The sequence below is a fragment of the Pelodiscus sinensis genome, chromosome 2 (genome assembly GCF_049634645.1).
Source record: "Pelodiscus sinensis isolate JC-2024 chromosome 2, ASM4963464v1, whole genome shotgun sequence".
Classification (NCBI taxonomy): domain Eukaryota; kingdom Metazoa; phylum Chordata; order Testudines; family Trionychidae; genus Pelodiscus; species Pelodiscus sinensis.
The window spans coordinates 252,057,299-252,084,611 of NC_134712.1; the positions used below are offsets into that span (position 1 = coordinate 252,057,299).

The following is a 27,313-nucleotide window of genomic DNA, read 5'->3' on the forward strand; positions in this document are numbered from 1 at the left end:
GCCTCCACACCCTGTGGCCTTCTTCCTTTCCAGCAAAAGGAAGGGTCAGTCAGCAAAGGTCCAGAGAAGAGCTTCGAAAACACACTCAAACCGCCATCATTTATTACTTTTAACACCTCACGCTGTCGAAACCAATCTCATGATTTTTCAATGCTTGGCAGTGCCAATATTATTCTGACTACAGGGGGGAGCTAGATCAGACCATGCAATTGACAAACTAATGAGGTTGCTAGGCAAGTGCTAATAAAACTTGCAAGTCTTAACAGGTACAGCCAAGCGTGCTTCAGCCATGGGCACAGGGGAAAGAGGGAGAATAAAATAACAAGCAGGGAGAGAAGGAGCGTGGGGAGGGACAGAGAGCTCCGGGACTCGCCCAGCAGGGGCTTCAGAAATGGAAACACTGTATTGACAGATTTTGCAAAAAAGGTATTACAAAAACACAACCACAAACCAGCAGCTGACATCACACAGAAAGAGACTTCTAGGTACAAGTCACCTCAGGAACAACACTTACTGCTTATAGAACTCAACCACTATTTACAAAAGTCTGAAAAACTTGGGTCAGTTATTTCATACATTTAAATAGCTTAGATCAACTGTGAAATAGAGTGCCCTGTGTTTTATTATATCTGATAATAAGATCCTAGGACTGATATATCATTAACTACAACAACCCCTTATAGGGGTTAGCGGACGTTGCTGTCACTTGTGTCACTTACTCTTGCGACCAGTAAAAACCACCTTCAGTGGGAAGAGTTCATATGAATGGATCCCAGGCACCTTCTCATTGGACCAAGTCCAACACAGAATCGAGAGTCTGTTTGGAGCCTCAATTGACCCCGTGGGGAGTAGAATGAGAGTAGAGGATCGCTGCAGTCACAGCTTCTTCTTGGGTTACACTCCCCCTCAACAGCCTTCAGCTGTGTCCATCTGCCTCCCACCCAATCTCTCTTCCCGTTCCAGGGACTGTTTCTGCACTCCCTTCTTTTTTGTCCCTTTCCCCATCCCTGCCTCATCTCTCCAGCCAAGTTTCTCTCGTCCACTAGACTGACTGGCCTGCTGGCTAGGAATGGTGCCCCACGCCCGACCACTTCCAGCACTGCAAGGAAAGCCAGTGGAAAACAATGATCTAGACATTGCCTCCCACCTATAAATGTGTCCCAGAGGCAGGGTAGCTGAGGAAACACCTGCTAAATGCAGACCCCTGCTGGCAAGCTGGAGAATAGCTCATTTATTCTCTAGGGGTGAAGTCCACAAGGCCTACAAGTTCCATGCAACCCCCATGGGGTTTAAGTGGTGCATAGGCCTCATGCTGGCCCTCTGCACGGGGTGGATTTCACCCCAGTCTTAAGAGGGATTTCATTTAAAAACGTCAGTGAAGCAAAGCTTTGCATCACAGCCCCAAGGCCGGGCAGTGGCTTCCGTTCATTCACTGCAGTGCTGCATTTCACATGCTTGCTCTCGTTTTAAACGCAACAGCCCCTCAGTCCCCACTGAGGGGGAAGCTACTGTTTATTTTCTTTTTTCACATTGAGGATGGCAGTCTGGGTTCCCATCTCCAGCTGCCCTGAGGCCTCCATAGGCCGGGGGCTCCGAGTGTGAATTTTCTGGTGGCAGTTCAGTGACTCCTTGTATCGGAAGTTCTTCCCGCAGACGGGGCACTGATACGGCGTCTCCCCTGTGTGCACCCGCCAGTGCTTCAGGAGATGATCCCTGCGGATGAAGCTTTTCCCACACTCTGTGCACTGATACGGGCGCTCTCCCGTGTGGATCCGTTGATGCCGGATAGCTTTGGAGAGGTCCCGGAAGTCCTTGCCGCAATACGTACATGTTAGGGGCCCATCTCCCTTCCCCGTGTGAAGTTTCTGGTGTAAGATAAGACTCACCTCCAAACTAAAGCTCTCCCTGCACTGAGTGCATGTATATGGCCTCTCCACCATATGGTTTGCCTGGTGTTTTACAAAGCCATATTTGACATTGGAGCTTTTCTCCGGCTCAGGGCGCTTGGAGGGTTTTGAACGGACTGGCGCCGGGGGTCTAGGAGGCGTTGTGACTTTGGGTTTCTGTCTCATGTTTTCTCCATGCTCCAGGGAAGTGCAGGCTCCCCCTGATGCATGGATTCTCTGATGCGTGGCAAAAAGCTGTTTGTCTACAAAGCTTTCCCCGCACTCGCAGCATATGTACGGCCCCTCTGCTGTGTGCGCTTCCTCAGAGACATTTTTCGTTAAATCTCTTCCTCGGCGAGCAGATCGCCGCAGCCCGCTCCCGGGAGGGCTTCTCTGTGGCATCGCTGAGCTGGCCTGGCTCTCCTGGGTCAATTCCTCCTCAGGACTGGTGAAAAGCTCTTCCCAGTCTCCTGGTAACAGGCTGGGAAGATCTAGGTTTGCAGGGCCTTCCTCCCCGCACTGCTGCTGCTCGTCTGCCAGAAGAAAGAACAGAGACATTCACTTCATTCAGGCTCTGTCTACACTGCAAGTTTTTGCGGCAGAAAATATGCTAATGAGAGCATGAGTCGTGATGTCATTAGCATATTTTCTGCCGATTTTTTTCGTGCAAGGGGTTTTTGCGCAAAAAGAAGCAGTGTAGCCGCTTCCGTTTTGCACAAAAAAACCCTTTTGTTCAAAAACCCCTTGCACAAAAAGAATTGGCAGAAAATATGCTAATGACATTGCAACTCATGCTAATGAGTCCCTCATTAGCATATTTTCTGCCGCAAAAACTTGCAGTGTAGGCATAGCCTCAGTGACATAACATCGGCCTCATCACAGACACTAAACTCTCTGGGGCGTGGACTGTCCTGTGTACAGTGCCTACCACAACAGGGCCATGACCCCCAACTGGGGCCTCCAGACCTTAATGGCATGCAAACAGACCCATACAATTCTGATTCACCTCTGGAGTCAGGCGTCATGGTAAGGAGACCCGTCTGGAGAGCGAGAAGAGACATTGGGTTTCTCAAGAGATGAAACAGAACAGACCCTACAACATGGCACTTACACTGTCAGGGTATTTTGGGAGCAGGGACCTACCTTTGTTCTGGTTTTGTACAGCACCTAGCACAATGGGCCTTGCTTTGCACCAGTGTCTGGCAGTTATCAAAGACACTGGAAAGCAACACAGACAGGAGTACTGCAGACTTGGCAATTTTAGGTGAAGTCTGAAAACATCACTGATTTCTGCAGAATATGACTTTTGATTTTAAAAACAGTCCCAGGTGCAGCTGGGCGGGTGGCATTACCTATTATTAATGTCGCCTAACGCTTTCCATTATAACACTCTGTTTTCAGTTGCTTGGAACTTTGCCAAACGTTAAATGGGTCAGAAATTTTCCAAGCTGCGTATCTGCCTCCGGCTGAATTGTGTGTGGGGGGGTATACTTTCAGCCACAACATTTCAGCCATTCATGAGAACAAGGCTAGGGGAAATGTTTGGTTTTTCAGTGTTAAAATCCTAGCAACCTTATTTTTGGAGACGCTCTGGCATGCCCAGGCTTTGGGGCAGGGACTGGAAATTTGGCAGAGGTCCTTTGAGCCATGGATGTGCTTTGTGATGTTCCTATGAAAATCCACCCAAATCTGGCCAAGTTATAACCCTCTGAAAAATCTACATTTGCACATGCTCACTAGGGACGTCTCACAGCTTCACTGATAAATGATTCAAGGAATCTGTCCATGCTATGCACACTCTAGCCCCTCACAGCTTGTGTGTGCCGGACTTGGCATGCACCGTCCCCACAGAGTGACTGAGAAACCTTAATCCTAGCATTTCCCAACCCAGCTGTGCTTCACTTGCAACCCTGATGTGCTTGTAACACCGTTTTTGTGTATCTCATGATTGGCCCAATGTCCCTTTAAACAGGCTTTGCAGGAAACCACAGCAAAAGTGGCCCCATGGGGTCCCATCAGCAGAGTCCACGTGTGACACAGGGCAGCGCTCAGCTGGACTCTAGAGACTGGTAAATACTATTTTTGTGTGCCCTTGTTTCTCTAGGCTGGATCCTCCATCCCCCCTACACACTGTTCCTGCTTGTGGTCTGGCTACACTGTGTCCCCACTGCCTTAAGCTGAAGTCCTCCTCTCTCCCCAATTCCATTACTGCTCTCCAGGCTAGGTTATCCTTTACCCCCTCATTCGCTCCTCCACTCTTGCTTCGGTTCCTCCAGACGCCTCAGCAGACTTTCTTCCACACTGATCCCGCGTCTGCCTACTACTCTGCCAAGTGGCACCAGGCATGAGAAACTCGTCTCCCTCCACTCCCTCTCTCCCATGGAGGCTATGATCCACCCAATGGCCTGGAGCCCATGGCTCCTCTGGTACCGCTCCCTCCCTCACTGTAACCAACAACTCCCCTTCCCCACTGTCTGGGAGGAGACCCTCAACCTAGATCTACATAGCACCATCCCTTCCACCTCTGAATGCACAGAGTTCTGACATTCTGGGTCTAAAACTCACATGTGCCAGGGTCGGTGGGGATCCCGCCAACTTCAGACACTCCCTGATTTGCCACAGGCAACTCCTCATGTTTAATCCACACGCTCTCGCTGGCAGTAGAACCGGGAGATTCTGTTCATGGGGGAGACAATAACGTGATGATTTATTAATGTCCACTGGATGCTTTAGAAAAGATTTCAGGACAGAGGTCAACACCAGATCACAACCAGAGCTAGCAAGGAACGGCAAAAAGGCCTAAGGATAAGCAAAACACTGACAGCTCATCAGCAGAGACACGCATGCAGACTGCCCCAGGTTTCCACAGCTCTCACACTATCTCTAAGGAGTTTTACTCCATTACTCACCCAGGCTGGGGTCTTCAGGGATTTGTCTGCTCTCAGAGTCACCCTGATCTCCTACACCGGGTGCTTCCCCTCGTTCAATCCGGGACAGAAGGTCGGGTTTGGAAATGGCAGCATCTGTATATGGAAATAGATATTGGGGGTGGAAAGCTTTATTCACACTCATGGGGTGCAGGTGAAAATGCAGATTCCCCAAAGCACTGCAGGCCAGCCCCCTTTCCCTGCTAGGCGTGACAGGAATGGAGGCAGAAGACAACGTTTCCCACCCCCAGGACTGAGCAATCACACCAATCAGCACACGGCTCACTCTGCCTGGCTCGAGCGTTCCCAAGAGCGCTCTGCGGCGAGGGCTAGGAGATGCATCCTGCAGCATGGGGAGCAGAAGAGGAACATTATTTGTGCTTACCTGAAAAATTCCTTTCTTCGTGTGACAAGGTCACCTGATTCATTACAAGGGACACTCGAGCCTGCATGCAGCCTTGCCAGTCACTGGCAGCAGGGAAATGCCCTGCATCATGAAGTTTCTTCCAGCTAAGGTAACTTCCCCTGCCAGGATCCCGTTACAGATTCTGTTAGCCCTAACTTCAAGGAGAAGGCACAAGTGTTCCTCCTACCGCAGAGCCTGGCATATTCCACTTAACGACAACGAACCCAAATCCCTGGAGGCCAAGTTCCATCTCTGTTCCGGAGGATGCACTTGTTTCCAGGTGGGCCAGACCAGGGGACATTACTACTCAAAGAATCACCCAATCTAGGAGTTTCCTCTACAGTCCAGAAACTCCTCCAGTCTGATCCCCCAGCGTAAGACAGACCAGAGAACTGCCCCGAATCAATCCCGAGAGCAGATGTTAGAAAACATCTACCCCCCCATTGAAAAACGAAAATTGCCAGAGATGGTGAATCCACAACCACCCTTGGTCAGCTGAGCAGTTAGTTACTCTCACTGAAGCACTTACATCTCATTTCCAGTTGAATTTGTCTAGCGTCAGCTTCCAGCTTGTGTATCCCTTCCTCCCGCAGATACTTGTTAGACTGTAACCAAGCCTCCCCTTCTTCTTCTTTGTGAAGCTAAAGCAATGGTCACCAACCAGTAGATCAGGACCTGCTGGTAGATCTTGGAGCCTCTGACAGGTGATCCTGACTGGTTTGGCCAAAAGGCATCAAGTGCCAGCACTTCAGCTGCCCCTCCTCCCACTGCTGCGCACCTCCTGCCCTTTGCCTTGGAGCTGCCTCCCCCTACCTGCCCAGGAGCCTCCTGCTTGTGGTACAGAGCAGGGAAGGGAGAGGAGGGCATTGATGTCAGGGTGCCCCCTCTCCCATCCTGAACTCTATCTCCAGAGAACGGACAGAGAGGGGCACGGGACTTTGGATGGAGGGAGTTTGCTGGCTGCTGTTGAGAGTGTTGCAGGGCCAAGGCAGGGGTTAGTCTGCATTAGCCCCACTGCATCACACCCTGGAGCCACCAGAAATAAGCAGTGTCCAGCTAGAGCCAGAATCTCGAACCCCTGCCCCAGTCATGAACCCTCCTACACCCCAAACCCCTGTCCTAGCCCTGAACCCCTCTCAAACCACAAATCCCTTAGCCCAAGACCAGGACCTGTGTCTCAACCCACTGCCCCTGCCTGGTGAAAGGGAGGGAATGGGGGAAAGAGGGAGGACGGAGTGAGCAGGTGTAGGACATCAGAGGAGGGGCACGAAGGAAGCAGGGTAAGGGTATTGGGTTTGAGGTAGATCATGGTTTGCACTTAAATTCAAAAAGTGATCTTGTGCTTATAAAGGTTGGAGACCCCTGAGCTAGAGACCCAGCTCTTTGAGTTTCTCTCTCTAAGGCAGCTTTTTAACCCTTTGATCATTCTCCTGGTTCTCCTCTGCTCTCTCTCCAATTTATCCACATCACCCTTGAACTGCAGGCACCCGAACTGCACTAATTTCCAGCAGCAGTTGCACGAGGGATGTTACAGAGTGTGGAATTTGTTAATCACGTCGCCGACAGACAAGCTGAGTCAATAGGGTTCACACTGCAAGCAGGGGGCTGCAAAGACCCTACCTGGCCTTGGTTGCCTGCGCTGGGCCTGTAGAGTGAGAAAGTCCACTCTTCCAGGTTAAACCCTCCTGCCCCTGCATGAAAAACCAGGAACCTCTGGCCACCACAGAAATCACATTTTGGTAGAACAATGAGGAAACTTCTGGCTTTAGAAAATGGGAGGCTGGGGAAGGTGGAAACCAACAAACAATGAGCCAAAAGGCACCTTTCTGCCTCCTGGTTCTTCCACATCTGGGACGTGTCCCTCTCCTCACCCCACAGCCATCTGCCGGGGAGCAGTGGGAGGTGGTGACCAAGGGTCCCTTTAAGATTTTCCATCCATGAGCGGAGTGAGTTCTGTCTTGTGCACCAACAACGAGGGCACATGCGCTTGTTCGGATGGGTGCCACCGTGACACTCACCAGTGGTGCTGCCCCCAAGAGACTCTCCCAGGTAGTGCCCCCCACCTCTTGGGGAGAAGGTGAGACGTGTTCCCCCCCCCCCGGGCTGCTGTGGGGCAGAGGGAAGCTGCTGCCAGCACCCAGGGTGTGCAGGGTGGTGTTGGGGACAGAGGGCTCTGAGGGGCAAAAGAGAGGTGCAGGAGGGTGGAAGAGAGGTGCAGAGAGCCCCCCAGCCCCAGGGGCAGCCGCACCACAGCCCAGCTCCAACTTTGGGCAGCCGCCGTGTGTCAGCCCAAAGAGTCGGGAACCCTCTTTGTGGTCCTTAAGACAGCTCCAGCCCTGGGGAAGGGCTAGAGATGGAGCTGGCCCCAGCCACTGGCGCAGCCCCCTCATTACACAGCCCCGGCCACCCAAGTTGGCCCCAGACACCCGAGCAGGCCCCTAGCTCTCCAAACAGGCCACCAGCCCCCCGAGCTGGCCCTGCCCCCTCCCCACCATACAACAGGTCCCAGCATCCCCATGCCACATTGCAAGTCCTAGCCCTGGCCATGAAAGCAGGCCCTGGGCCCCAGCCGCCAAAGCAGGCCCTGGCCACCAGAGCAAGTCTCAGCATCCCCCCACCACATGGCCTCAGCCCCTCCCCAGCGGTCCCCCACCACACCGCCTCAGCCAGCCCTGGCCTGGAGCAGTCGTCCGCCTTCCAGCAGGAAAGAGAGCGCTGCTGTGCGGCTCAGCAAAGTAGGCGGGTGGGTGGAGAATTGTTTGTGCGCAGGCACGCACCTTCACAGGAACCATGGCAGTGACACATGGAACTGGCAACACAACCTGGCTGAACAATACCTAGGTTGTCAGGGCATGGTGCCCCACGGCAGCAGTTGGGGATGACAGCACACCACATTCTCAGTCTTTCAGGAGAGGCAGGAAATCCTTGTCCCCCAATACACCTTCCCATACCCAGCAACAGCTTCTCTGGGGGATCTGGAGAAACCCCCCCTCTCTGTGCACTCCTGCCCAGAAGGGTCTATCCTGGTTTGTTCCATTGTACTATTGGATCCTTTTCTCTGCTTTAGCCTGCCGGCCATCCTCTCCTATGTAGGAGGGAAGCGTATGTGCACGCTCACCTAGAGGAATCCGCCTTTTTCTATGGCCTGGTCTTCTCTGCATCCATCTGCCCTGCTGCATGCTGGGAAGGTGAGCATAGAAAACAATGTTCATTTATTTGTTTTCCCCCGTGGGGATCGGTTCCCATAGTGCCGCTTCAGAGGGAGGCAAGCAACCGGGCTCAGCTTGCTCTGAAAATAGTGCCAGCGACTGGGGAGCTCCCTGTGTGCAGAGCCTGGGCTCCTGCGTCTCTCCAGCCCCACATGCTCCTCTGGTCTATCAAGGAAGGTACTGGCTGACAGTGGGCTTCCCTGGAGCTCTACTGCTCTCTGTGGCAGGGGCTCCAGGGGGCAAATCAGAGCTGGGTTCACTTTCGAAGTCACAGCCTGGGATATAAGTAGGAATCCGGGGGCAAGGTACAGAGATGGCACCAGGGAAAGCCGGGCCCAGAAGCCCTTTGCTGCACACACTGGTGATGGCAGCGTCTGTGCTGGGTCAGGTCCCTCCATCCAGAACCCATGAGGAAGTGCAGCAGGAGATGGCAGCAGAGCGGCACTCAGAGGCATGGCTCTAGGGCAGATCGCTGGGCGATGCACGATCTCTGTGCTAGGGCACAGCCCTTCCAGCTCCCTTCCTGTCGTGGAGACGGCAGGCTGGCTTGCTCAAGGGCCAGCTCTTCCCAACTTGACCTGCTACTTCTCCTGCCTGCGGAAGGTGAGCTCAAGATGATCCCACACAGACGGGACTGGGAGGGGGGGGGGCAAACTGCACCCTGCACAAAGCACCAGTCTAGTATCCAAGATGCTCAGTAAGCGGGTGAAGGGGGAGACAGAGCTCCTCTTGCCGCTGGTTGTTCCCAGCCTAATTTGGTCTCCAAAGCCTGGAGGGGCAGCAGCTGCTGCAAACGCCTCCAAATAGGAAGCACAGCTAACTAACACCTCCACAATCCAATGGAGCCTCAGGACACAGCTGGGAAGCAGGCAACATACAGAGTCCAATGGTGAGTCTGAAGATGTGAAAGGAAATCTGGTGTTTCCCACTGCGATACTGTGCAGCAGGGATGGCTGGGGGATATGTGGCTGTGGGGAGGCAGAAAACTGGAGGGAACTTCAGGAGACAGGGCACTAGAGATGTGAATGAGTAGTTGAGCAGACAAACTGATAAGCCTAGTCTTATCGGTTAATCTAACTGACTACTTGCATTCTCCCATCCCCGCTGCCTCTGTATCAAAAGCAGCAAGGGCGGAAAGCAGAAGCCAGTACTGGGGGGAGCTGGCTTAAAAGCCGGTATCTCCCAGCACCGGCTCCGCAGTGTCGCCTACCCTGCGCCCCATCCAGCTGCCTCTATCAGAGGCAGCAGGGTGGGAGGGGACAAGGGAGGCTGCCACAGGGCAGCCCCTGTCCACGGCAGCCCAGGTTGCCACAGAGACTGCTTCACAGCAGCCTCCTTCGCCCCTTTATTCCCCCAGTAGTCTCTGTCCGCAGAAAGCTCGGACCCCTCATGGACAGGGGCTGCTGCCACCCTGCACCTGTATCAGAGGCATCAGTGCAGGGCAGCAGGTCTGCGAGGGGAGCTGGTTTTTAAATTGGCTCCCCTTGCAGACCAGTTCCTGCCTGGCACCCCTCACTGCTGCCTGTGATACAGAGGCAGCAGTGCAGTGTAGCAGGGGGCCCCCTGGGAGTGGGGCTGGAGTGGATTGGCTGCCGGCTCCACTGGGGGGAAACTATAGAATAGTCGACTAACTGCTAAGAATTCATGGAGTTACCTGGCTATTCTATTACCCGCTATCTAACATCCCTACAGGGCGCTCTCATATTGCCAGTGACTGCCAGAGCTGGTTCTGCCCTCAAAAGGCAAGCAGACTGAAGTACCCAATTTAATGGATCAGTGGATCATAGCACAAAGAAGAAAGGTAAATTCCCTTCTTTCCACAGAGCATTCTTCTCATACTGGTGCCCCAGTTCTGCGATAACGACTATCTGTCTCCGCTCTGGTACCCAGGATTCTCCCAAGTTCTGGATGTAAGGCTGCTTAGTCAACCTAACTACGTATGACTAGAATGGTGCTTCTGCCAATGCAAGTCACTCTCTACATTCGCTAATAATTCCATCTCTGGTACATGCGTAGTGCTTAGGTCATGGTAGTTTGGGTGACACAGACATTGTAAATTGCACAGTGTCCTGCTGCCACCTCTCAGCAAGGAATTGGAGGGGGAAAGAGGCCAGACACCACCTGAACCCCTTGCCCACCCAGAGAGGCAGCCTTGGGCTTCCCTTCCCCCCCACCGCAATCTCTCACTGGGAGGTGGCAGTAGGGTTTCAGCTGCCAGTCTAGCAACAGGGCTCTCAGCCAGAGATCTCCTCCCAGTCCTGGGGCTCTCAGCCTGAGCTGGGAACCCAGCCCTGGGCTTCATTTCACAGTAGGGAGCCTACCAGCAATGAAATTGACTTTCTTGTCAGTTTCACAACTATTATTTCACATTTGGTCTCCGCTCCAGCTGTCAGCCCCAGAGCCAGGGGCTCCAGCTCTGAGCCTCCCATGGGCTGACAGCTACAGCTGGAGCCACAGGGGAAATGTGAAATAGCAGCAGCTGTGAAACTGACAAGAACATCAATTTCATTGCTTGTAAGCTTCCTGTTATGAAGTGGAGCCCAGTGCCTGGCTCATTGCTGGGGCTGCTAGGTCTGAGGCAGGAGGGCTACAGCGATAAGCCCCACACTCCAGCTGTCATCGGCCCACTTCATCGGCCCACAAGCCTTTCTGATAAGGACACGCCCCACCTGCAGAGCGCCTCAACAGCCAATTTCTTTATGCAACCCACACATCTGCTGGGTGTGATCCTCTCTGTGAGTGGTCTCAGTGCCACTACACGGGACAGTGAGAGAATGAGTCTGCTCAACAGCCTTAGGTACCTGCAAACTGGCTTTTAGCTCATGTGGTAGAGGCTCATGCACTAAGCTCCAGACGTCCCAGATCCGATTCTGCCTGCAGATAATCAGGGTTTGTTGGCATTACAATTACTGTAGTGGCCGCAGGTCCTCCTAACATAAAGGGGTAGTGTAGACAAGCCCTGAGCTAGGTGTGCAAACTGTTGGGGCTCTTCTGGGATGGACACACACATCCACTGCTAGACTAAGATCAATAAGGACCGACAGTTGATTATCCAGGCTGCACTAAGCACCCTCCTATTGGGTCGTGGTCTCCATATCCCATTACCCGATGCCCCAAACCATCCAGATCCCTGATTCACCAGGATGCAATGGAGCTGGCACAACAAAGACCTGGGGGAAATCTGGTACTGCAGAGACCACGCAGGTTCAAAGAGAAGAACAAAAGCCCAGCCAGCCTTTACCCAGAGAGATCACAGCCTCGTAGTTGCCCTTCATGATGTGCCTGTAAAGCTCCTTCTGCCATTCGTCCAAGCTCTTCCACTCCTGCTCAGAGAAATTAAACGAGGCGTTGTTGAAAGTCACCGGGACCTGCAATTACAAGGGTGATACACTCAGCACCTTCTATTCCTCTTCCCAAGACTGGGCCTAGCTCTCCTCAGCTATACCCAGCTGAGATCCAGGCCCCGCTGAAGTCTCTGATGAAACTCCCTTTGACTTCACTGGGAACAGAATTTCTCCTCATGAGTCCTTGCCTCTTCCTACAGCTGAAGTCCTCTCTAGGATTTCTCTTGGGAATGCCTGCTGTCTGCATCATCCTTTAGTTGCATCTATTGCAGTTGACCTTGATAAGGATGTTAAATTGTGTGTGGAGTTTGTAAACATGTAACCTCTGAATTGTATAACCGCCTCCCTCCCCCTCACAACGCTGCCTCTGCACAGGGGGGCAGGCAGGAGTCGGTGCTGCTGAAACATGTAACCACTTCCCCCCTGCTTTTCTGCTGGCTCCCTACAAGCACCAGTTCCTGCCCACCTCACCCCCAGCCTCTGACAGAGGCAGCGGGGTGGGGGTGGGGGGAGCCTTCTGTGTAACCCTGAAGGTTAACAAATGAGCTCAGGCTCATCAGTTAACCGTAGACAATGTCATATTGCTAACCCTGATCCTACATGGATGGACATGAACAGACACTATGCTCACGCAGAGCCCCCAGGATGGTAAGAGACTCTGCAGGAAGGAAACGTCTGCCCACATGGATCTGACTGCCTCAGAGTGTAAGTCTGTCAGAGCAGCAGCCTGTCTTATGTATGTGCGGTCAAGTGCATGCATATACCGGACACTAGCTTGTAGGTAAATAATACTATGCTGAGCTGCCTTGGGCACATCACACAACCTGTTGCCAATAAAAAGATGCTTTAGTTGCAATTGACTGAACTGTTTCAATTGAGTGACCTGGCTTCTCTGGGGATGTTATACCTTGCATTTAAATCACCCATTAAGCACAGGTACGGCGATGCCAACTACACTGGTCCATTTACATTAGAACTCCCCATACAACCAAACATATGAGGCAGATGGGCACAGAAAAGAAACAGAGAAAGTAAGTGGTAAGTTAGCCTGCCTGTTCCTTTCTCAATTTGTTTATCACTTGATTAGTGAGTATCCCTGCCACCCCATAGCCTGAGCTAAAAGGCTAAATTTCCAAAGGAAACAATGTTAGAAGCAGAAGCCATATAACTTGGGAACACAGGAGGGCTGCAGAACAAGCATGCGGCAAGAACTTATATGGGAAAAGCCATACCGTGACTCTCATTAAAACAAGTTTACTAGTACAGAACATTCTGAGCATATGAAAAGCCCCTTCAATGTAGTAAGAACAGTCACACTGAGTCAGACCGAAGGTCCATCTAGCCCAGTATCCTGTCTTCCGACAATGGCAGGCATCCCAGAGGGAATGAACAGAACAGGGAATCAAGTGATCCATCGCCATCACCCATTCCCAGCTGCCTGATACAGACTCAGGTTTTACATCTCCTCAGCACTAGCTGGAACATCTTTACCTTGGGGACTTCTCCATTAGCGCCAGGGGGGAGTCTAAGGATCCAGAAGTTCCTGTTCTTCAGCAGGTTTTCCATGTTCTCCAGCCGCCGCTGCAGTTGCCCATACTCTTGGATCAGAGTTCCCAGCGCAGTCCATTTGCTCTCCAGCTGGTTCCCAAACTCGACTGCTGTCTTCTCACAACCCACTAGTTTTGTTTCTGCCATCCTCATTCTTCCCTCCAGATTCATGAGTTGTGCTGCCTGCACCTCAACCTTCCTGTCCACAGCTTGGATTTCAGCCACTACTGTAAGGGAAATTTCCGCCGCCTGAAGATCCGTTTCTTCCAGAGAAGTTGGTTCAGGGACAGCAAGGGGCTGTTCGAGTGACAGATCCTGAGACTCCATGTCCCATTCAAGAGCCTGTTTACAATGACAGAGATGGGAAAGGGGGTCACGTTCCCAAGAAGTGGAGAAAAACAACTCAAGAGCCACGCACGAGAGTGCTTCCCGAGTCTGGATCTTTGCTATTACAGGGTCACATGAAAGATGCACCAATGAAAATGTTACACCTGAAGTCTGATTCAAGAGGCATTAGAAGTCAATTCAGTTCCTAGCTCTGTCTAGGGATGTAAACAGTGTCGTCAGTTAAACGGTTAACCAATAAGCTGAAGCTTATTGATTAATGCTACCGACTACTTGCATCCCTCCCCCACAGCTGCAGCTACCCCCGCTGTGGCTCTGCATGAAAAGTCACTCAGAAGCCGGCGGGTAGGCAGCCCGACTCAGTCCCAACTAGCGCAGGGAACTATCCTGACCGTGACTCTGCAAGGAGAGTATTATTGCCGAGCCGGAGGGGGGATCGTTGCAAGACCCGGCACAAGCTGGGACTGAGCCAGGTTGCCTGCCCACTGGCTCCTGAAATACGCTTGGTGCCCGGGGGCAGTGGCGGGACCTGGCGCACGCCGGGACTGAGTGCCGCTTGTGCAAGCACTTACTGGTGAGTCCTGTCGACACCTTTAGTGAATTGCACCAGGGCCGCGCTTGTGAGCCCCCCCCCGCGATTGTGAGCCCCCCCGCGCTCGTGAGCCCGACGTTGCGCAGACGCGGAGGCCTGTGAGAGGCCCCGGGCCTGCTCGGAGGGGGGGGGGCGGGGCCCCGCCAGGCAGCGCTTGGCAGGCGGGCGGGCGCGGCTCTGTGTTGCCATAGAAACGGCGGGGCGCGCGGGGGGGGGGACGCACGACGCCTCAGGGCGCCCCGCGCGCTCCCCAAGGGCCACAGCGCCCCGGGCGGGGGGGGGCTCCCCGCGGCCCCCCCGCCCCCTCACCTGCTCGGGCGCCCAGTCGGCCATGGCGGGGGGACGGTCTCGCGGGAGCGGCGCGGGGGGAGGGGCGCGCTCGGCAACGGCTGCGGGCCGGGCAGTCCCAGCGCCTCCTCAATAGGGGCTGGTCGCGGCGGCCATGCCGGGGGGCGCAGTGCATGCCGGGAGCCGCGGCCCCGCGCGCCAGCGCCAGCCCAGACCCTGCGCCAACGGCGGCCCCTGGCGGCCGGAGGGCGCGCGGCAGCCCCCCCCCTCGCCCCGCGCGTGCCGAGCCCGGGCAGAAAGGGGGGCGGGGATAGTACGGGGGGGAGTGCACCCCCGCAATGGGAATTGCTCCATGGGGAGAGCCCCCCCTGCGCCCCCTCGTTCCCCTGCAACCACCCCTGCGCCCCCTCCCCCGCAGGACCCCCCTGCGCCCCCTCCCCCTGCCCCCCCCGCGCCCTCTCCCCCCACAGGCCCCCCTGTGCCCCCTCTCCCTGCACCCCCCTGCGCCCCCTCCCCCTGCACCCCGTCCCCCGCAGGCCCCCTCCCCCTGCACCCCCCGCGCCCTCTCCCCCCACAGGCCCCCCTGTGCCCCCTCTCCCTGCACCCCCCTGCGCCCCCTCCCCCTGCACCCCGCCGCGCCCTCTCCCCCCACAGGCCCCCCTGCGCCCCCTCCCCCTGCCCCCCCCCCGCGCCCTCTCCCCCTGCACCCCCGCGCCCTCTCCCCCCACAGGCCCCCCTGCACCCCCTCCCCCCGCAGGCCCCCCCTGCGCCCCCTCTCCCTGCACCCCACTGTGCCCACTCCTCCGCAGGCCCCCCTCCCGCGCCCCCTCTCCCCACAGGCACCTCCTCCCCCCACAGGCCCCCCTGTGCCCACTCCTCCGCAGGCCCCCCCCTGCGCCCCCTCTCCCCACAGGCTCCCCTGCACCCCCTCCCCCCACAGGCCCCCCTTGCACCCTCCTCCCCCAGAGGCCCTCCCTGCTTCCCCTCCACCCACAGGCCCCCCCTTGCACCCTCCTCCCCCGCAGGCCCTCCCTGCTTCCCCTCCACCCACAGGCCCTCCCTGCGCTCCTCTCCCCACAGGCCCCCCCTTGCACCCTCCTCCCCCGCAGGCCCTCCCTGCTTCCCCTCCACCCACAGGCCCTCCCTGCACTCCTCTCCCCACAGGCCCCCCCTTGCACCCTCCTCCCCCGCAGGCCCTCCCTGCTTCCCCTCCACCCACAGGCCCTCCCTGCGCTCCTCTCCCCACAGGCCCCCCCTTGCACCCTCCTCCCCCGCAGGCCCTCCCTGCTTCCCCTCCACCCACAGGCCCTCCCTGCGCTCCTCTCCCCACAGGCCCCCCCTTGCACCCTCCTCCCCCGCAGGCCCTCCCTGCTTCCCCTCCACCCACAGGCCCTCCTGCACCCCCTCTCCCCACAGGTCTTCCTTGTGCCCTCCTCCCCCGCAGGCCCACCCTGCACCCCTCTCCCCACAGGCCCCCCTGCATCCCCTCTCCCCACAGGCCTTCTTTGCACCCTTCTCCCCTGCTGGCCCTCCCTGCGCCCCTCAGGCCTCCCTGCACCCCCATCTCCTGGAGGACAGGGTCATTCCCCTGGGGGCAGCTCAGGCCTGGGCACAGCCCTCACAAGGCATTTGAGGGGTGCGCCTGCCTCCATCACACCGGCCTCCACTCTTGCACTGTCCCACTCCCAAACCTGCGCTGCTCGGTCATTCAACTGTGTGTCATTGGCCCAGGACTGCTAGCCACTAACAGGGATTCTCCTTCCACTCGACAGGACACTGAATTTGAGGGAGGGTGGGGGTTGGACACCGATTTGACTCGTGTGGTGGGTGACATTTTGCAGGGCTGTGCGGAAGGAGCCAGGACAATCCCCACTATTTCCAGGGGTGGGGGAAGTATGAAACAACTGCGTAGGAATTTGGCAGGGTTGGGGTGGGGGCTCCAGAGGTGTTAGCTGATGGCTGCGGGTTACCAGGGGGTCCGGGGTACCTGTGGGAGTTCAAGATTAGGGGTGTTAGGCAGTTGGGAGTGAGGGGGCAGGTGCCTGCTGGAGGGGTATTTGGGGTAGATGGGGGTGCTGCATGGTTTGAAGTCAGGGCTATTTGGAACACCACAGGTGAAGGGGTAGCAGCTACCTGGGTAGAGGGTCCCCAGAGAGTGATTCTTGGGCAGCCGATGGGGGGTCTGGTGGGACAGACCAGGGGGGAGCTAGCTCAGAGAGTGGCCAGGGAAGCTGGCTGACGGGAGGAGGTTGGCGTAGCTGCACCAAGGGGCTGGGGTGGAAGACAGACCAGGGAACAAAACTGAGGTGGGAGAGGTTAAAGTTGCTCGCTCAGCAGGTTACACAGATGGCCCAATGGAAACACTGAAAACCCAAGAGGGAGACAGTAAAAAACACAGACTTGCACCGGACTTTCAACCAAGGAAAGACATTTAGTTAGAGGCACCAAGTTCATTCACTTGACATGTACAAGAGTATTTGCAGACCCTCCTGGTCTTCATGTTTTGGATCATACAGGAGATACCCTGCCAGATTTTATTGTCACCCACCCAACACTTCTTTAGGCCGTGCTAGGAAAAGTGTACTCAGAAGCCAAGAGCTACTTGACCAGAGCAAAATCCCCTCCAACTAGGAGTCAGTATGGATTATGGCCCCCTTCCCGCAGGCCCCACATTACACCAGCCTGGCACCTGCCCGCCATCCAGCTGTACTTCTTGATTGGCTAAGAGATGCAGGACTCTGCTCTTTAGCTTTGCTGTCGGGGGTGGGGGTGGGTGTGTGTGTGTGTGTGCGCGTGTCCTCTCTTTCACCCTATCTTCCTCCATACTCACTGCCCCCTTTGCTCCATTCTCCTATTCACTGCTCCCCTCCTCTCCATCCCCCCGTGCTACCCCTTCCATGTTTTCCCACTCCATCCATCTGCCCACTCCAGACTCTGTCGCTGTCCTTTTTAAGCTCTCCTCTATGTGAGTCTAATTCCGGGGGAAGCTGAGGAGATGGGGCCCCCTGGACTGGAAAGGAGGGAGGCACCATGGGCACGAACTTGGGGGGGGGGTGTAGGCCAGCAAGGTGACCATCTGTGGGATTCATTGAGTGTTTCATTCATCTCTAACAAGAGTATTAGTAATGATAGCACCTTGGCCACTCCCTGCCTTAATTTCCCCATCTGTCAAATGGGCACATGACAGTACTGAGTAGTCCTACTGCAGTCAACAGGACCGGCAAGCACTCAGTACCTTGTAGTGTCAGGCTGAGTGCGTGTATCTGCCTGCTCCATCCCACCCAGCATAACTCTTCCTTCCCAACAGGGAAGGGAGGAATCCCAGCCCCAGCCTCTAGGGTAGGAATGTTGGTCATGGTGTTTCACCACCACCAGGCTCTGCTCCTCTGGCTCAGTTGGCAGGAAAATGAGCTGGGAAACCAGTGAAATCTCCGAATATCTCCAAGCCACTGATGAGTGGGGACCCCAAAGTGAGAGCCCCATGGGACCAAGCTCATATTTATCATTGGAGATTTTAAACTAGAGTCCCAGGCTATATTCTTCAGCAGTGACGAGTGATGGTGGAGAGGGGGGCAGCTCTCAGTTTCACACTGGGGTCGGTTTCAAGGGGTCTGATTTTAACTCATTCTCAGATAGCCACCTTCTGGAAATCAGGCTCCTTTCAGGCATCTGCAGCAGGGCTCCCACAATTTAGGCCCGGTTCAAATAGTTTTAACATTTGGAATGCACTTGGGGATCTACTGATGAAAAGTGCCATGTTAAAGCCAGGTGGTAAGACGGTGGCATGAAACTGCCGGCAGTTTTAAAAGCAATACAGCACTGGCTGCGGGTGAGACGATTAAGGAAATGAATGCGTCGTTTCAGGCTGCGATTTTCCAAGCAGCCTCAGGGAACGTGATGTCCCGGAGTTGGATGTCAAAGTCCTATAGGGAGACAGGGCAGGTGAGGCCCGACTCTCTTAGGGAAGGAGAGAAGCCGTCTCCAAAGCTTGACCTGAAGAAGAGCTTGAAAGTTTCTCTCTTTCACCAAGGCAAGTTGGTTCAATAAGAGATTACCTCACCAACCTTGTTGCCCTTGTGTCTAGGGACCAACACGACTACATAAAATCAGAGAACACTAGCACTGGAAGGGACCTCAAGAGATCATCAAATTGGGTCCCCTGCTCTCATGACAGGACCAAGCACCATCTAGAACTGGGGTGGGCAACACAGCCTCTGCGGGTTGGATGTAGCCTGCCAAGCCGGTGGATCCAGCCCCCTGGCTTCCCTGCCACTCCCCCTCCCCAGGCCAATTGAGACCTGGGAACGCGTGTGGCACCAGAGGGGACCGCCAGCTGTTTTAAAACAGCCAGTGGATCTCTCTAGCCGCTGCCTGCCCCTGGCAGGGTGGGGACCAGAAATTTTGTGAGGAGTGCGGGGGAGTGAGTGAAGTCTCCTCCTGCCGCGACACCTAGAGGGAACTAAAACAGCTGGGCTGTGTCTAGACAGGCAAGTTTTTCCACAAAATTATCTGGTTTGGCGGAAAAACTTGCCAGCTGTCTACACTGGCCGCTTGAATTTCCGCAAGAACACTGACGATCTCATGTAAGATCGTCAGTGTTCTTGTGGAAATACTATGCTGCTCCCGTTCGGGCAAAAGCCAGTGTAGACAGCACGGTACTGTTTTGCACAAAAAAGCCCCGATGGCTAAAATGGCGATCGGGGCTTTTTTGCGCAAAAGCGCATCTAGATTGGCACTGATGCTTTTCAGCAAAAAGTGCTTTTGCGGAAGAGTGTCCGTGCCAACCTAGATGCTCTTTTCCGAAAATGCTTTTAACGGAAAACTTTTCCATTAAAAGCATTTCCGGAAAATCATGCCAGTGTAGACGGAGCCCTGGCGATTCTCTCTAGGCGCCGGGGGCAGGAGGCAAAGACTTCATGCATTCCCCCACCCCCAAGCCAATCAGGATCTGAGAGTTGGGGAGCATGGGAAGTCTCATGGCCCCGCCTCTTCTGCCCGAGGCCCCTCCCCCTCTGCTGTGGGCCTGGGGTAACTTCAGAAATGTATGAAGCAGCCCCCTTTTTAAAATTATCACCCACCCCTGCACTAGATTATCCCTGATAGAGGTCTATCCCCAACACTGCACACTCCTGAAGGCTGAATTGGAAAGCCAGCTCCCCTGCACGTCACATGAAGCCAGGGCCTGGCAGCTGCCCCCAGCCCAAGGGCTCCTGCCTAGTCTCTCTCATACACAAAGGGGTCTAGCCGGGGCTTGTAGCTCAGGGGGCAGGGTGCTGCCTGCGGGGCAGTGGCTCCCCAGGTGGGTTTTCAGGTGGCAGCTTAGCGACTGTTTGTAGCGGAAGGTCTTCTCGCACTGGGGGCAGCGGTGCAGCCGTTCGCCCGTGTGCACGCGCTGGTGCTTCAGCAGGTGGTGCTTGCGGACGAAGCGCTTCCCGCACTGGGCGCAGGCGTAAGGCCGCTCCCCGGTGTGCGTGCGGAAGTGGTTGGTGAGCTGGGACTTCTCCGTGAAGCGCTTCCCGCACTCCCCGCAGTGGTAGGGCCGCTCCCCCGTGTGGACGCGGAAGTGGCTGGTGAGCTTGGACTTGTCGGCGAAGCTCTTAGGACAGGCGGGGCACGGGAAGGGGCGCTCGCCCGTGTGCAGCCGCCGGTGCTCGGCCAGGTAGTACTTCTGGGTGAAGCGCTTCCCGCACTCGGGGCACGGGTAGGGCCGCTCGCCCGTGTGCACGCGCTGGTGCTTCAGCAGGTGGTGCTTGCGGACGAAGCGCTTGCCGCACTGGGCACAGGCGTAGGGCCTCTCCCCGGTGTGTGTGCGGAAGTGGTTGGTGAGCTTGGACTTCTCCGTGAAGCGCTTCTCACAGGCGGGGCATGGGTAGGGCCGCTCTCCCGTGTGGCTGCGCTGGTGCCGGGCCAGCTGCGAGGGGTGGCTGAAGCTCTTCCCGCAGGCCGTGCAAAGCAGCCCGCCCTCGCCCGGCTCCGTGTGGAGCCGCTGGTGGACGAGGAGGCTGATTTTCAGCCGGAAGCTCTTCCTGCACCTCGCGCAGACGTACGGCCTCTCGCCATGGCCGGGCTGCTGCTTGAGAAGGCTGGCGTTGGCGCTGACGCTCCTCTCGCCCTCAGGGGACCCACAGGGCTTTGTGTCTGCCAGGGCCTGGCTTCTCTGGGGAGGCAGGAGGTTGGATTTCTGAGCGAGGCCTTCTCCACTGGCTCCCTGGGCTGCGTGGATCCTCTGGTGCGCTGTGAACAGCTGCTGGCAGACAAAGCTAGCCCCGCAGTCACTGCATATATACGGCCCCTCTCCTGGCTGAGCCTCCTGACCGGCGGCTGGCGCTAGGCAGCTGAAGGCCCCTCCGCAGGGAGCGGAGTGGCTTCCTGCAGGGCTTCCCTGCTGGGTCAGGGAGCTGCATTGACCCCCACGGCTCCACCTCCCAGCAGGTCGTGGGGAAGCCACCTCCGTGCCTCCTGGCGCCCCCCAGAGACGTTCCAGGATGGCTGCCTGCTCCTCGAGAGGCCACTCATCTGCTGGGAGCCAAAGGGAATCAGAGAGGATTTACCCCTGCCCCGTGCAATAACAGCAAAGCTCTTCCTAGGCCATTCCTCACTCCGCAAGGAAACCAGGGAGCCAGGCCTGCTGACTGGGAGATGCCCAAACGGGCAACTGTGCAGGGCCCAGCCATTCAAAACAGCCTGCGGCTCCCAGCCACGAATGCTGCTGCCCCGGGGGGCCTGGAGGGGTCGCTGCCGGGGGCAGCATAGTGCTGAGGGCTGGCTGCCCTAGCCCCGCCCCTTCAGCCCCTAACCCCGCCCCTTCAGATCAACATCCCACCCCTTTTTGCCCAAGGCCCCGCCCTCTCCCGGAGTGCAGCGCTGGCCCCTCCACTTCGCTCAAGGGCCCAGCAATTCTGTCCGCTCCCCTGCAGGAAGCTGTGGGCGGAGAGGGTTCCTGTCTGTAGTGTGCCTAGCACACTGCTGAGCCATGCAAATACATACGCCTAAAGCCCCCCTCCCCATGGCTGCTTGGCCATTGCTATCTTGTCCCTACGCATTTATCATCTTCCCGCCTCGCCTGCTCTGTCCCTCCCGCCTGCGGTTCCCCTCCCCAGCCCAGATACATCCCTCTCCTCTGCCTCCGCTGGCTCCGTCACTCACCCTGGCTGAGAGCTGGAGGGAAGTCTCTCTCCTCCAGGCCCCCCTGGCTCTCCACACAGGGCGTCTCCTCTTGTTTAATCCAGGTGCTCTCCTGGGAAGGAGAAGAGGGAGACCCTGTTGGCGGGAAGGAGAATGACGTTAGGTTTCTCTCACATCCGCTGAGCCCATTTGGGAGGATTTGAGGGCAGAGGGCAACATTGGGCCGGCGGCAGCATGAACTGCGAAAGGCGAAAACTCCCCAGAGATGGAACACGGGGACCGGATTCATCCGGGGAGCTATAATCACCCCATGCGCACAGACAGATCTTGTTACTTCCCTGCCCTCGACGTTTTCCTGCTGCTTCCAAGTGGCTCGGGCCGGCTCCTCCTCACCTGTGCTGGGCGCCGTCGGGGTTTCTCTCTTTGGAGAGCCCTGCCCTCCCTGGACACGAGGCTCCTCCCGGGCTTCGATCCAGGACTGAGCATCAGGCGTGGAAGCAGCATGGTCTGTCCGGGGGAAAGGATATTGAGGGACTTAGCGCTTGGGTAATAGTTCACCGAGTTCACACCTGCCAACCCACAGAATCTTAACCTAGTGTAAAGCAGCCCCCTTTCCCTCACCAATGGGCAGCCCCGACGGACAGAAGCGACAGGCGATTGGCTGGCTTTGTCCGGACTCAGGCACAGGGAGCCTATCACAGGCGCACTCCCCGCAGACCAACACAGGCCCTGCCAGAGAAGCTTCAGGCGGAAGAGTGAGCAGGAAGAGGGGGGTCTCTTTCCACCTCCTTGTGGGTAAGACTGGAGCATGAGCAATAGACCAAGCAACATCCGGCCCTCCCACCATCTGACTGAGACCAAAGGAATTTTCAGCTCCTCTTTACCCAGCGAGATCAACGTCTCATAGTGGCTCCTCTCTGTGTTCCTGTGAAGCTCCTCCTGCCGTTGCTCCAAAACCCCCCACTCCTGCCCGGAGAAACAGCCCGAGACCTCGTCGAACTTCACAGGGACCTGAAATCACAAGCGTCGTGCCCACACAGTTTTGGCACAGAAAACTCCCTGCCCTCCTCACCGTCAGAGTACCACGCAACTTCACCCCTGCCTCCCGCTGCACCTGCAATGCCCATCTTATGCCCGCGCTCTGCCCAGTTCCCTCTTCCAAATGCTCCATCAGCTTCTCCAGGCCCCAACGTTATGCCCCCTCTTCTCGTGCTGCCTCTTATGTTTGCAAAGCATCCAGCGCTGCCTACACCAGGCATTCCCCCTTGGGCCTTCTCAACACCCCAAACTTGCATCTAGCTGCTCATGGTTGATTGAGTTCGGCTCTGCTCCCCTCTTCATACCTGATCATGCAATACTTCCATGGATGTACCCGCCGGCATTTAGCCCTGGCCCCCTCAAACCTCTCCATGCCACAGTGACGCCTGCTCTTCCAATCTGCGGTACCTCTATGGGCACAGACAGCAGCCGGGAAGGTCAGGACTAAGGATGCTAAGAGGCAGGCAACTGGGGAATCAGATCAGTCAGTAAGGGAAGGTGCTCAGAAGGAGCGACCCCCGCTGCGGCTCTGCAGTTTAAAAGCAGTAGGAGCTAGGCGTACGTATGAAATTTAAACTTCAGAGCCGCAGCGGGGGTAGCTCCTCGTACCGGGCCCAGCAGCCATGGGCAGCAAGGAGCTGGAACCCCTCTGCAGACAGTAGCTACTGCTGGAAAAGCCTCCTCCCCCCCCTCCCGCACTGCTGCCTCTGATAGAAGCAGAGGGGTGGGGGCAAACAACACCAGCTTTTAAGCCAGCTCCCTCCAGCACCCGCTCCTGCTTCCCTCCTCCCCATTTACTGCCTCTGATATAAGAGGTAGCAAGGTGGGGGAAATGTGAGTAGTTGACTCGATTAACCAATAATCCTAGTTTATCAGGTAGTGGACTAATCGACTAGTCTTTTACATCCCTACTCAAGACCAATTAATATCACCCGTTTGACCCCCTTTCCGCCCCTCTCTGGGTGCCACCTCAGCAGCTGCAACTCTCCCTCCCGACAAAGGAAAAGACATCAAACAAAAGGCTGGCACTGGCCACTGGCCACGGACCAGCTGTGAACGGCAGAAAGCCACAAGCCAAGACTGGATTGCCGGTGCTAAAATCTACACGTGCTCATTTCCTGTTCTCATTCCACGGCTCCCTGTGCTCACGCTGGATCCGAGAGCCGGCCAGCACCTCAGCTTAATGCTGAGTGGTTTTTAGTTCTCCCCCTTGTATTGGCGTGTAGATGGGGCGGCGTGGGATGGAGCTAAGTGGACCTAATGGGTGATTTGTTGGGCACGAGGGAACCCTACCTAACCAAGCCATTTGTAACAGAGCTGAACATCACTGGGCTACAAACCCCTTGGGCATGTACTAAAGGGGACCGCAGGGCTAGCGGGGCTATTGTTACCTTGGGGACTTCGCCCTGGGCACCTGGGGGGAGTTTTAGGATCCAGACATCTTTGTTCTTCAGCAGGTTCTCCATGTTCTCCAGCCGCCGCTGCAGCAGCCCGTACTCCCGGATCAGCGTCCCCAGCACGGCCCACTTGCTCTCCAGCTGGTTCCCAAACTCCACCACAGTCCTCTCACAGCCAACCAGCTTGTTCTCCGCCAGGCCCACTCTCCCCTCTAGCGTCAACAGCCGCGTGCCGTGCAACTCCATCGTGGTTGCCACGGTCACCGCGGGCCACAGGGCAGCCTCTTCCAGGGGCAGCTGCATTTCAGCCTCAGGCGGGAGATAGGGGGCAGGTGGGAAGGATAAAGGCACCGGCTGCTCCACTGTGATGTCCCCTTGTGGACCCTGCTTGCAAGGAGACAAGAGGAGACTGGCGCCTAAGAGCAAGGGCCTAAGGACCACGCAACGCTCCAGGCTGCTCCACGCTCTCGGGGCCTGGAGGCTTTGTCTTATGGCCACGTTCCAGATGTAACACCGACAACTGGACCTCCTGTATCAGCCAGATGTTAGTTTCCCAGGTGCCTCACTGACGTACACTTGACACCAGCTGACCCAAATGCTCCTTCCCCCCGGGGACTGATCCCTCTGCTGTTTCAAAACGGGTGCAGAGAAGGTTCTGGGGGGAGGCCCGTCCCACACCAGAGACAACCCCCACACCGCTGCGTGACTCACAATTGACCCTCTGCCCCGCAGTCTGATGGGGAGCAGTGGGTGGGCGGAAGGGCGCCGGGAGAAACCCACTAGATGGGCATTTTGGAGAGGGACCAAGCCAGCCTGAGTGGGAGAGCCTCAAGAAGATGTGTGTGTGGGTAACATGAGCCTGGAGGCTCCTGTGCTGCCAATATCTGCCGCCTCCTCCTTCTCCCAGCAAGCACATGTCCTCTGGGCACCCGCAGGAGAAAAGCAAGAGCAGGGAGACAGAATCCCAGCTGGCAGGGCTGGAGCTGCAGCAGCCCCAGAAGACAGAGGGACCCGGGAAGCGGACAGGCAGAACCGAACCCGGGACCTCTGGAGCTCAGTGCGTGAGCCTCCACACAGCCAGCTGGCTCCCAGCTAAGGCCTAGAGCCGGGGTGGGCATCCATTTTTACAGGGGGGGCCACTGCTCCATTTTTGGTAGTGGTGACGGCTGGCTCTGCCCCAGAAAAGGCGGGGCCTGAGGCAGAAGGGGCAGAGCCTCAGACGGAAGGGGCTGTTCCCTCTAGGTGCCCCGCACACTCCCCCCCTTCCGGGGGGGGGCGGGTGGATCAAAGGGCTTGCTGGGCCGGATCCTGCCCCCCCCCATAACGCGGCTTCATTCTCTTTAGAGGGGGTCTCCAGGGGCCAGCGCCCCCCACCCTGCAGGTGTGGGGGCTACCCCAGCCCCCCCGCAGGGCAATGCCGAGCCCCACGTGCTGCAGGGGGGGGTCCTGCCGGCCTCCAGCGTGGGGCAGCCTGGGCCCCCCCGGGAAGAGCCGCGGGCTGGGGGGGGCGGCTCCTGCCCGGTGCGGGGCGGCCATAAGCTGGGGACAGAGCTGCGGCGGCCCCGGCCCCCTCCCCGCGCAGCCCCCGGCCCGTACCTGGGCAGCAGCCCGCTCGGCCATGGCCCCGGCGGGGCGGCTCCTGCTCCGCTCCGCTCCGCGGCGGCCGGGAGAGTGCGGGGAGCGGCGGCAGCGGCCCCTGCCGGCGGGCGAGGCGAGGCGGGGCGGGCCCGGCTGGGCGGCAGCAGCGCCCGCAAGGCGGCGAAGGCGGCTCCGCCTCCCGGCCCCGACGCCGCTTCCCACCGCGCTGTGCGGGAGCAGGAGGGAAAGCCCCGCGTCTCTCCAGCGGGCTGCCCCCTGCTCAGTCCTGGGCAGCTCCCGGCCCGCGGGCCATATCGGCTGCGTCCCCCCCCGGGTTAGCGCCTGGCGGCCCCCACTGCTATGTGGACCCGCTCGGCTGCGGGTATCCTCGCTCGCCGCTCCTGTTGGCCGTGGGTTGCCGTTCTCGCCCCGGGGGAGCGGTGTCTGGGGCCATACTGCGCTATTTGCTGTGGTATTGCCCACCCTCGGCCCCTGGGCAACACACGACTGCATGGGGTACCAGGGACATAGAATCATAGAATCATAGGACTGGAAGGGACCTCGAGAGGTCATCGAGTCCAGCCCCCCGCCCTCAAGGCAGGACCAAGCTCCGTCTACACCATCCCTGACAGATGTCTATCTAACCTGTTCTTAAATATCTCCAGAGAGGGAGATTCCACCACCTCCCTTGGCAATTTATTCCAATATTTGACCACCCTGACAGTTAGGAATTTTTTCCTAATGTCCAATCTAAACCTCCCCTGCTGCACTTTAAGCCCATTACTCCTTGTCCTGTCCTCAGAAACCAAGAGGAACAAATTTTCTCCTTCCTCCTTGTGACACCCTTTTAGATATTTGAAAGCCGCTATCATGTCCCCCCTTAATCTTCTTTTTTCCAAACTAAACAAGCCCAGTTCATGAAGCCTGGCTTCATAGGTCATGTTCTCTAAACCTTTAATCATTCTTGTCGCTCTTCTCTGTACCCTTTCCAATTTCTCCACATCTTTCTTGAAATGTGGCGCCCAGAACTGGACACAGTACTCCAGCTGAGGCCTAACTAGTGCAGAGTAGAGCGGCAGAATGACTTCACGACATAAGAACGGCCAGACTGGTTCAGACCAAAGGTCCATCTAGCCCAGTGTCCTGTCTGCCCACAGTGGCCAACACCACATGCCCAGAGGGAGGGAACACAACAGGGAATCCTCCCATGATCCTTCCCCCTGTCACCCACCTCCAGCCAGACAGACACCATTCCTACCCGTCCTGCCCAATAGCCATGGATGGAGCTCACTTCCAGGAATCTATCCAGCTCTTTTTTTAACCCTGTTAAAGTCCTAGCCTTCACCACCTCCTCTGGCAGGGAGTTCCAGAGCTTGACTGTGCCTTGAGTTTAGAAAAACTTCTTTTTGTTTGTTTTAAACCTGATATTTGGGGCAATTTGGCACCCCAAATTTTGTGGTGCCCTATGCAGCTGTGTGTTTTGCCTATTGGGACGGATGGCGCTGGCTGAGATGCTTGGCCCAACTAGGGATGTAATAGTGTAATCAATTAACCGATGAACCAATAGCAAAATGTATAGGTTAAATACTATAGATTACATGCATCTGCCTCCCGCCAGTAAATTTTTTAG

The 27,313-nt window shown here is 56.7% G+C and overlaps 2 protein-coding genes across 3 annotated transcripts; both read right to left on the reverse strand.

Moving 5' to 3' along the window:
- Positions 1-80: 80 nt before the first annotated feature.
- LOC102456248 (zinc finger protein 783-like) lies at positions 81-14,732 on the reverse strand. The gene is made up of 6 exons (XM_075919774.1): positions 14,567-14,732; positions 13,264-13,662; positions 11,670-11,796; positions 4,796-4,909; positions 4,452-4,562; positions 81-2,419 (listed from the first exon to the last, which is right to left on the reverse strand). Exons 1-6 carry the CDS (start codon positions 14,588-14,590, stop codon positions 1,506-1,508), a joined length of 1,689 nt encoding a protein of 562 aa, XP_075775889.1. The 5' UTR covers positions 14,591-14,732; the 3' UTR covers positions 81-1,505.
- A 2,224-nt stretch (positions 14,733-16,956) lies between these two features.
- On the reverse strand, positions 16,957-25,851 carry LOC142826673 (zinc finger protein 783-like). Of its 2 annotated transcripts, none has more exons than XM_075919747.1 (6): positions 25,702-25,851; positions 24,100-24,489; positions 22,555-22,681; positions 22,064-22,177; positions 21,692-21,805; positions 16,957-21,061 (listed from the first exon to the last, which is right to left on the reverse strand). In XM_075919747.1, exons 1-6 carry the CDS (start codon positions 25,723-25,725, stop codon positions 19,770-19,772), a joined length of 2,061 nt encoding a protein of 686 aa, XP_075775862.1. In that variant the 5' UTR covers positions 25,726-25,851; the 3' UTR covers positions 16,957-19,769. The 2 variants fall into 2 exon arrangements, with proteins under 2 accessions (XP_075775862.1, XP_075775861.1); XM_075919746.1 differs by having other exon boundaries at positions 16,957-21,064.
- Between the last annotated feature and the right edge of the window lie 1,462 nt (positions 25,852-27,313).

Excerpts from the sequence above, each read along its gene's own strand:
- LOC102456248 (XM_075919774.1), bottom strand. The coding sequence starts at position 14,590 with ATGGCCGACTGGGCGCCCGAGCAG. Across the intron at positions 4,563-4,795 it reads CCCTGAAGACCCCAGCCTGG|AATCTCCCGGTTCTACTGCC; the intron begins GTGAGTAATGGA and ends CCCCATGAACAG. Across the intron at positions 2,420-4,451 it reads CCCCACCGACCCTGGCACAT|ACGAGCAGCAGCAGTGCGGG; the intron begins GTGAGTTTTAGA and ends TTCTTCTGGCAG.
- LOC142826673 (XM_075919746.1), bottom strand. The coding sequence starts at position 25,725 with ATGGCCGAGCGGGCTGCTGCCCAG. Across the intron at positions 22,682-24,099 it reads CCCAGGGCGAAGTCCCCAAG|GTCCCTGTGAAGTTCGACGA; the intron begins GTAACAATAGCC and ends TTGTGATTTCAG. Across the intron at positions 22,178-22,554 it reads TGAGACGTTGATCTCGCTGG|ACCATGCTGCTTCCACGCCT; the intron begins GTAAAGAGGAGC and ends TCCCCCGGACAG.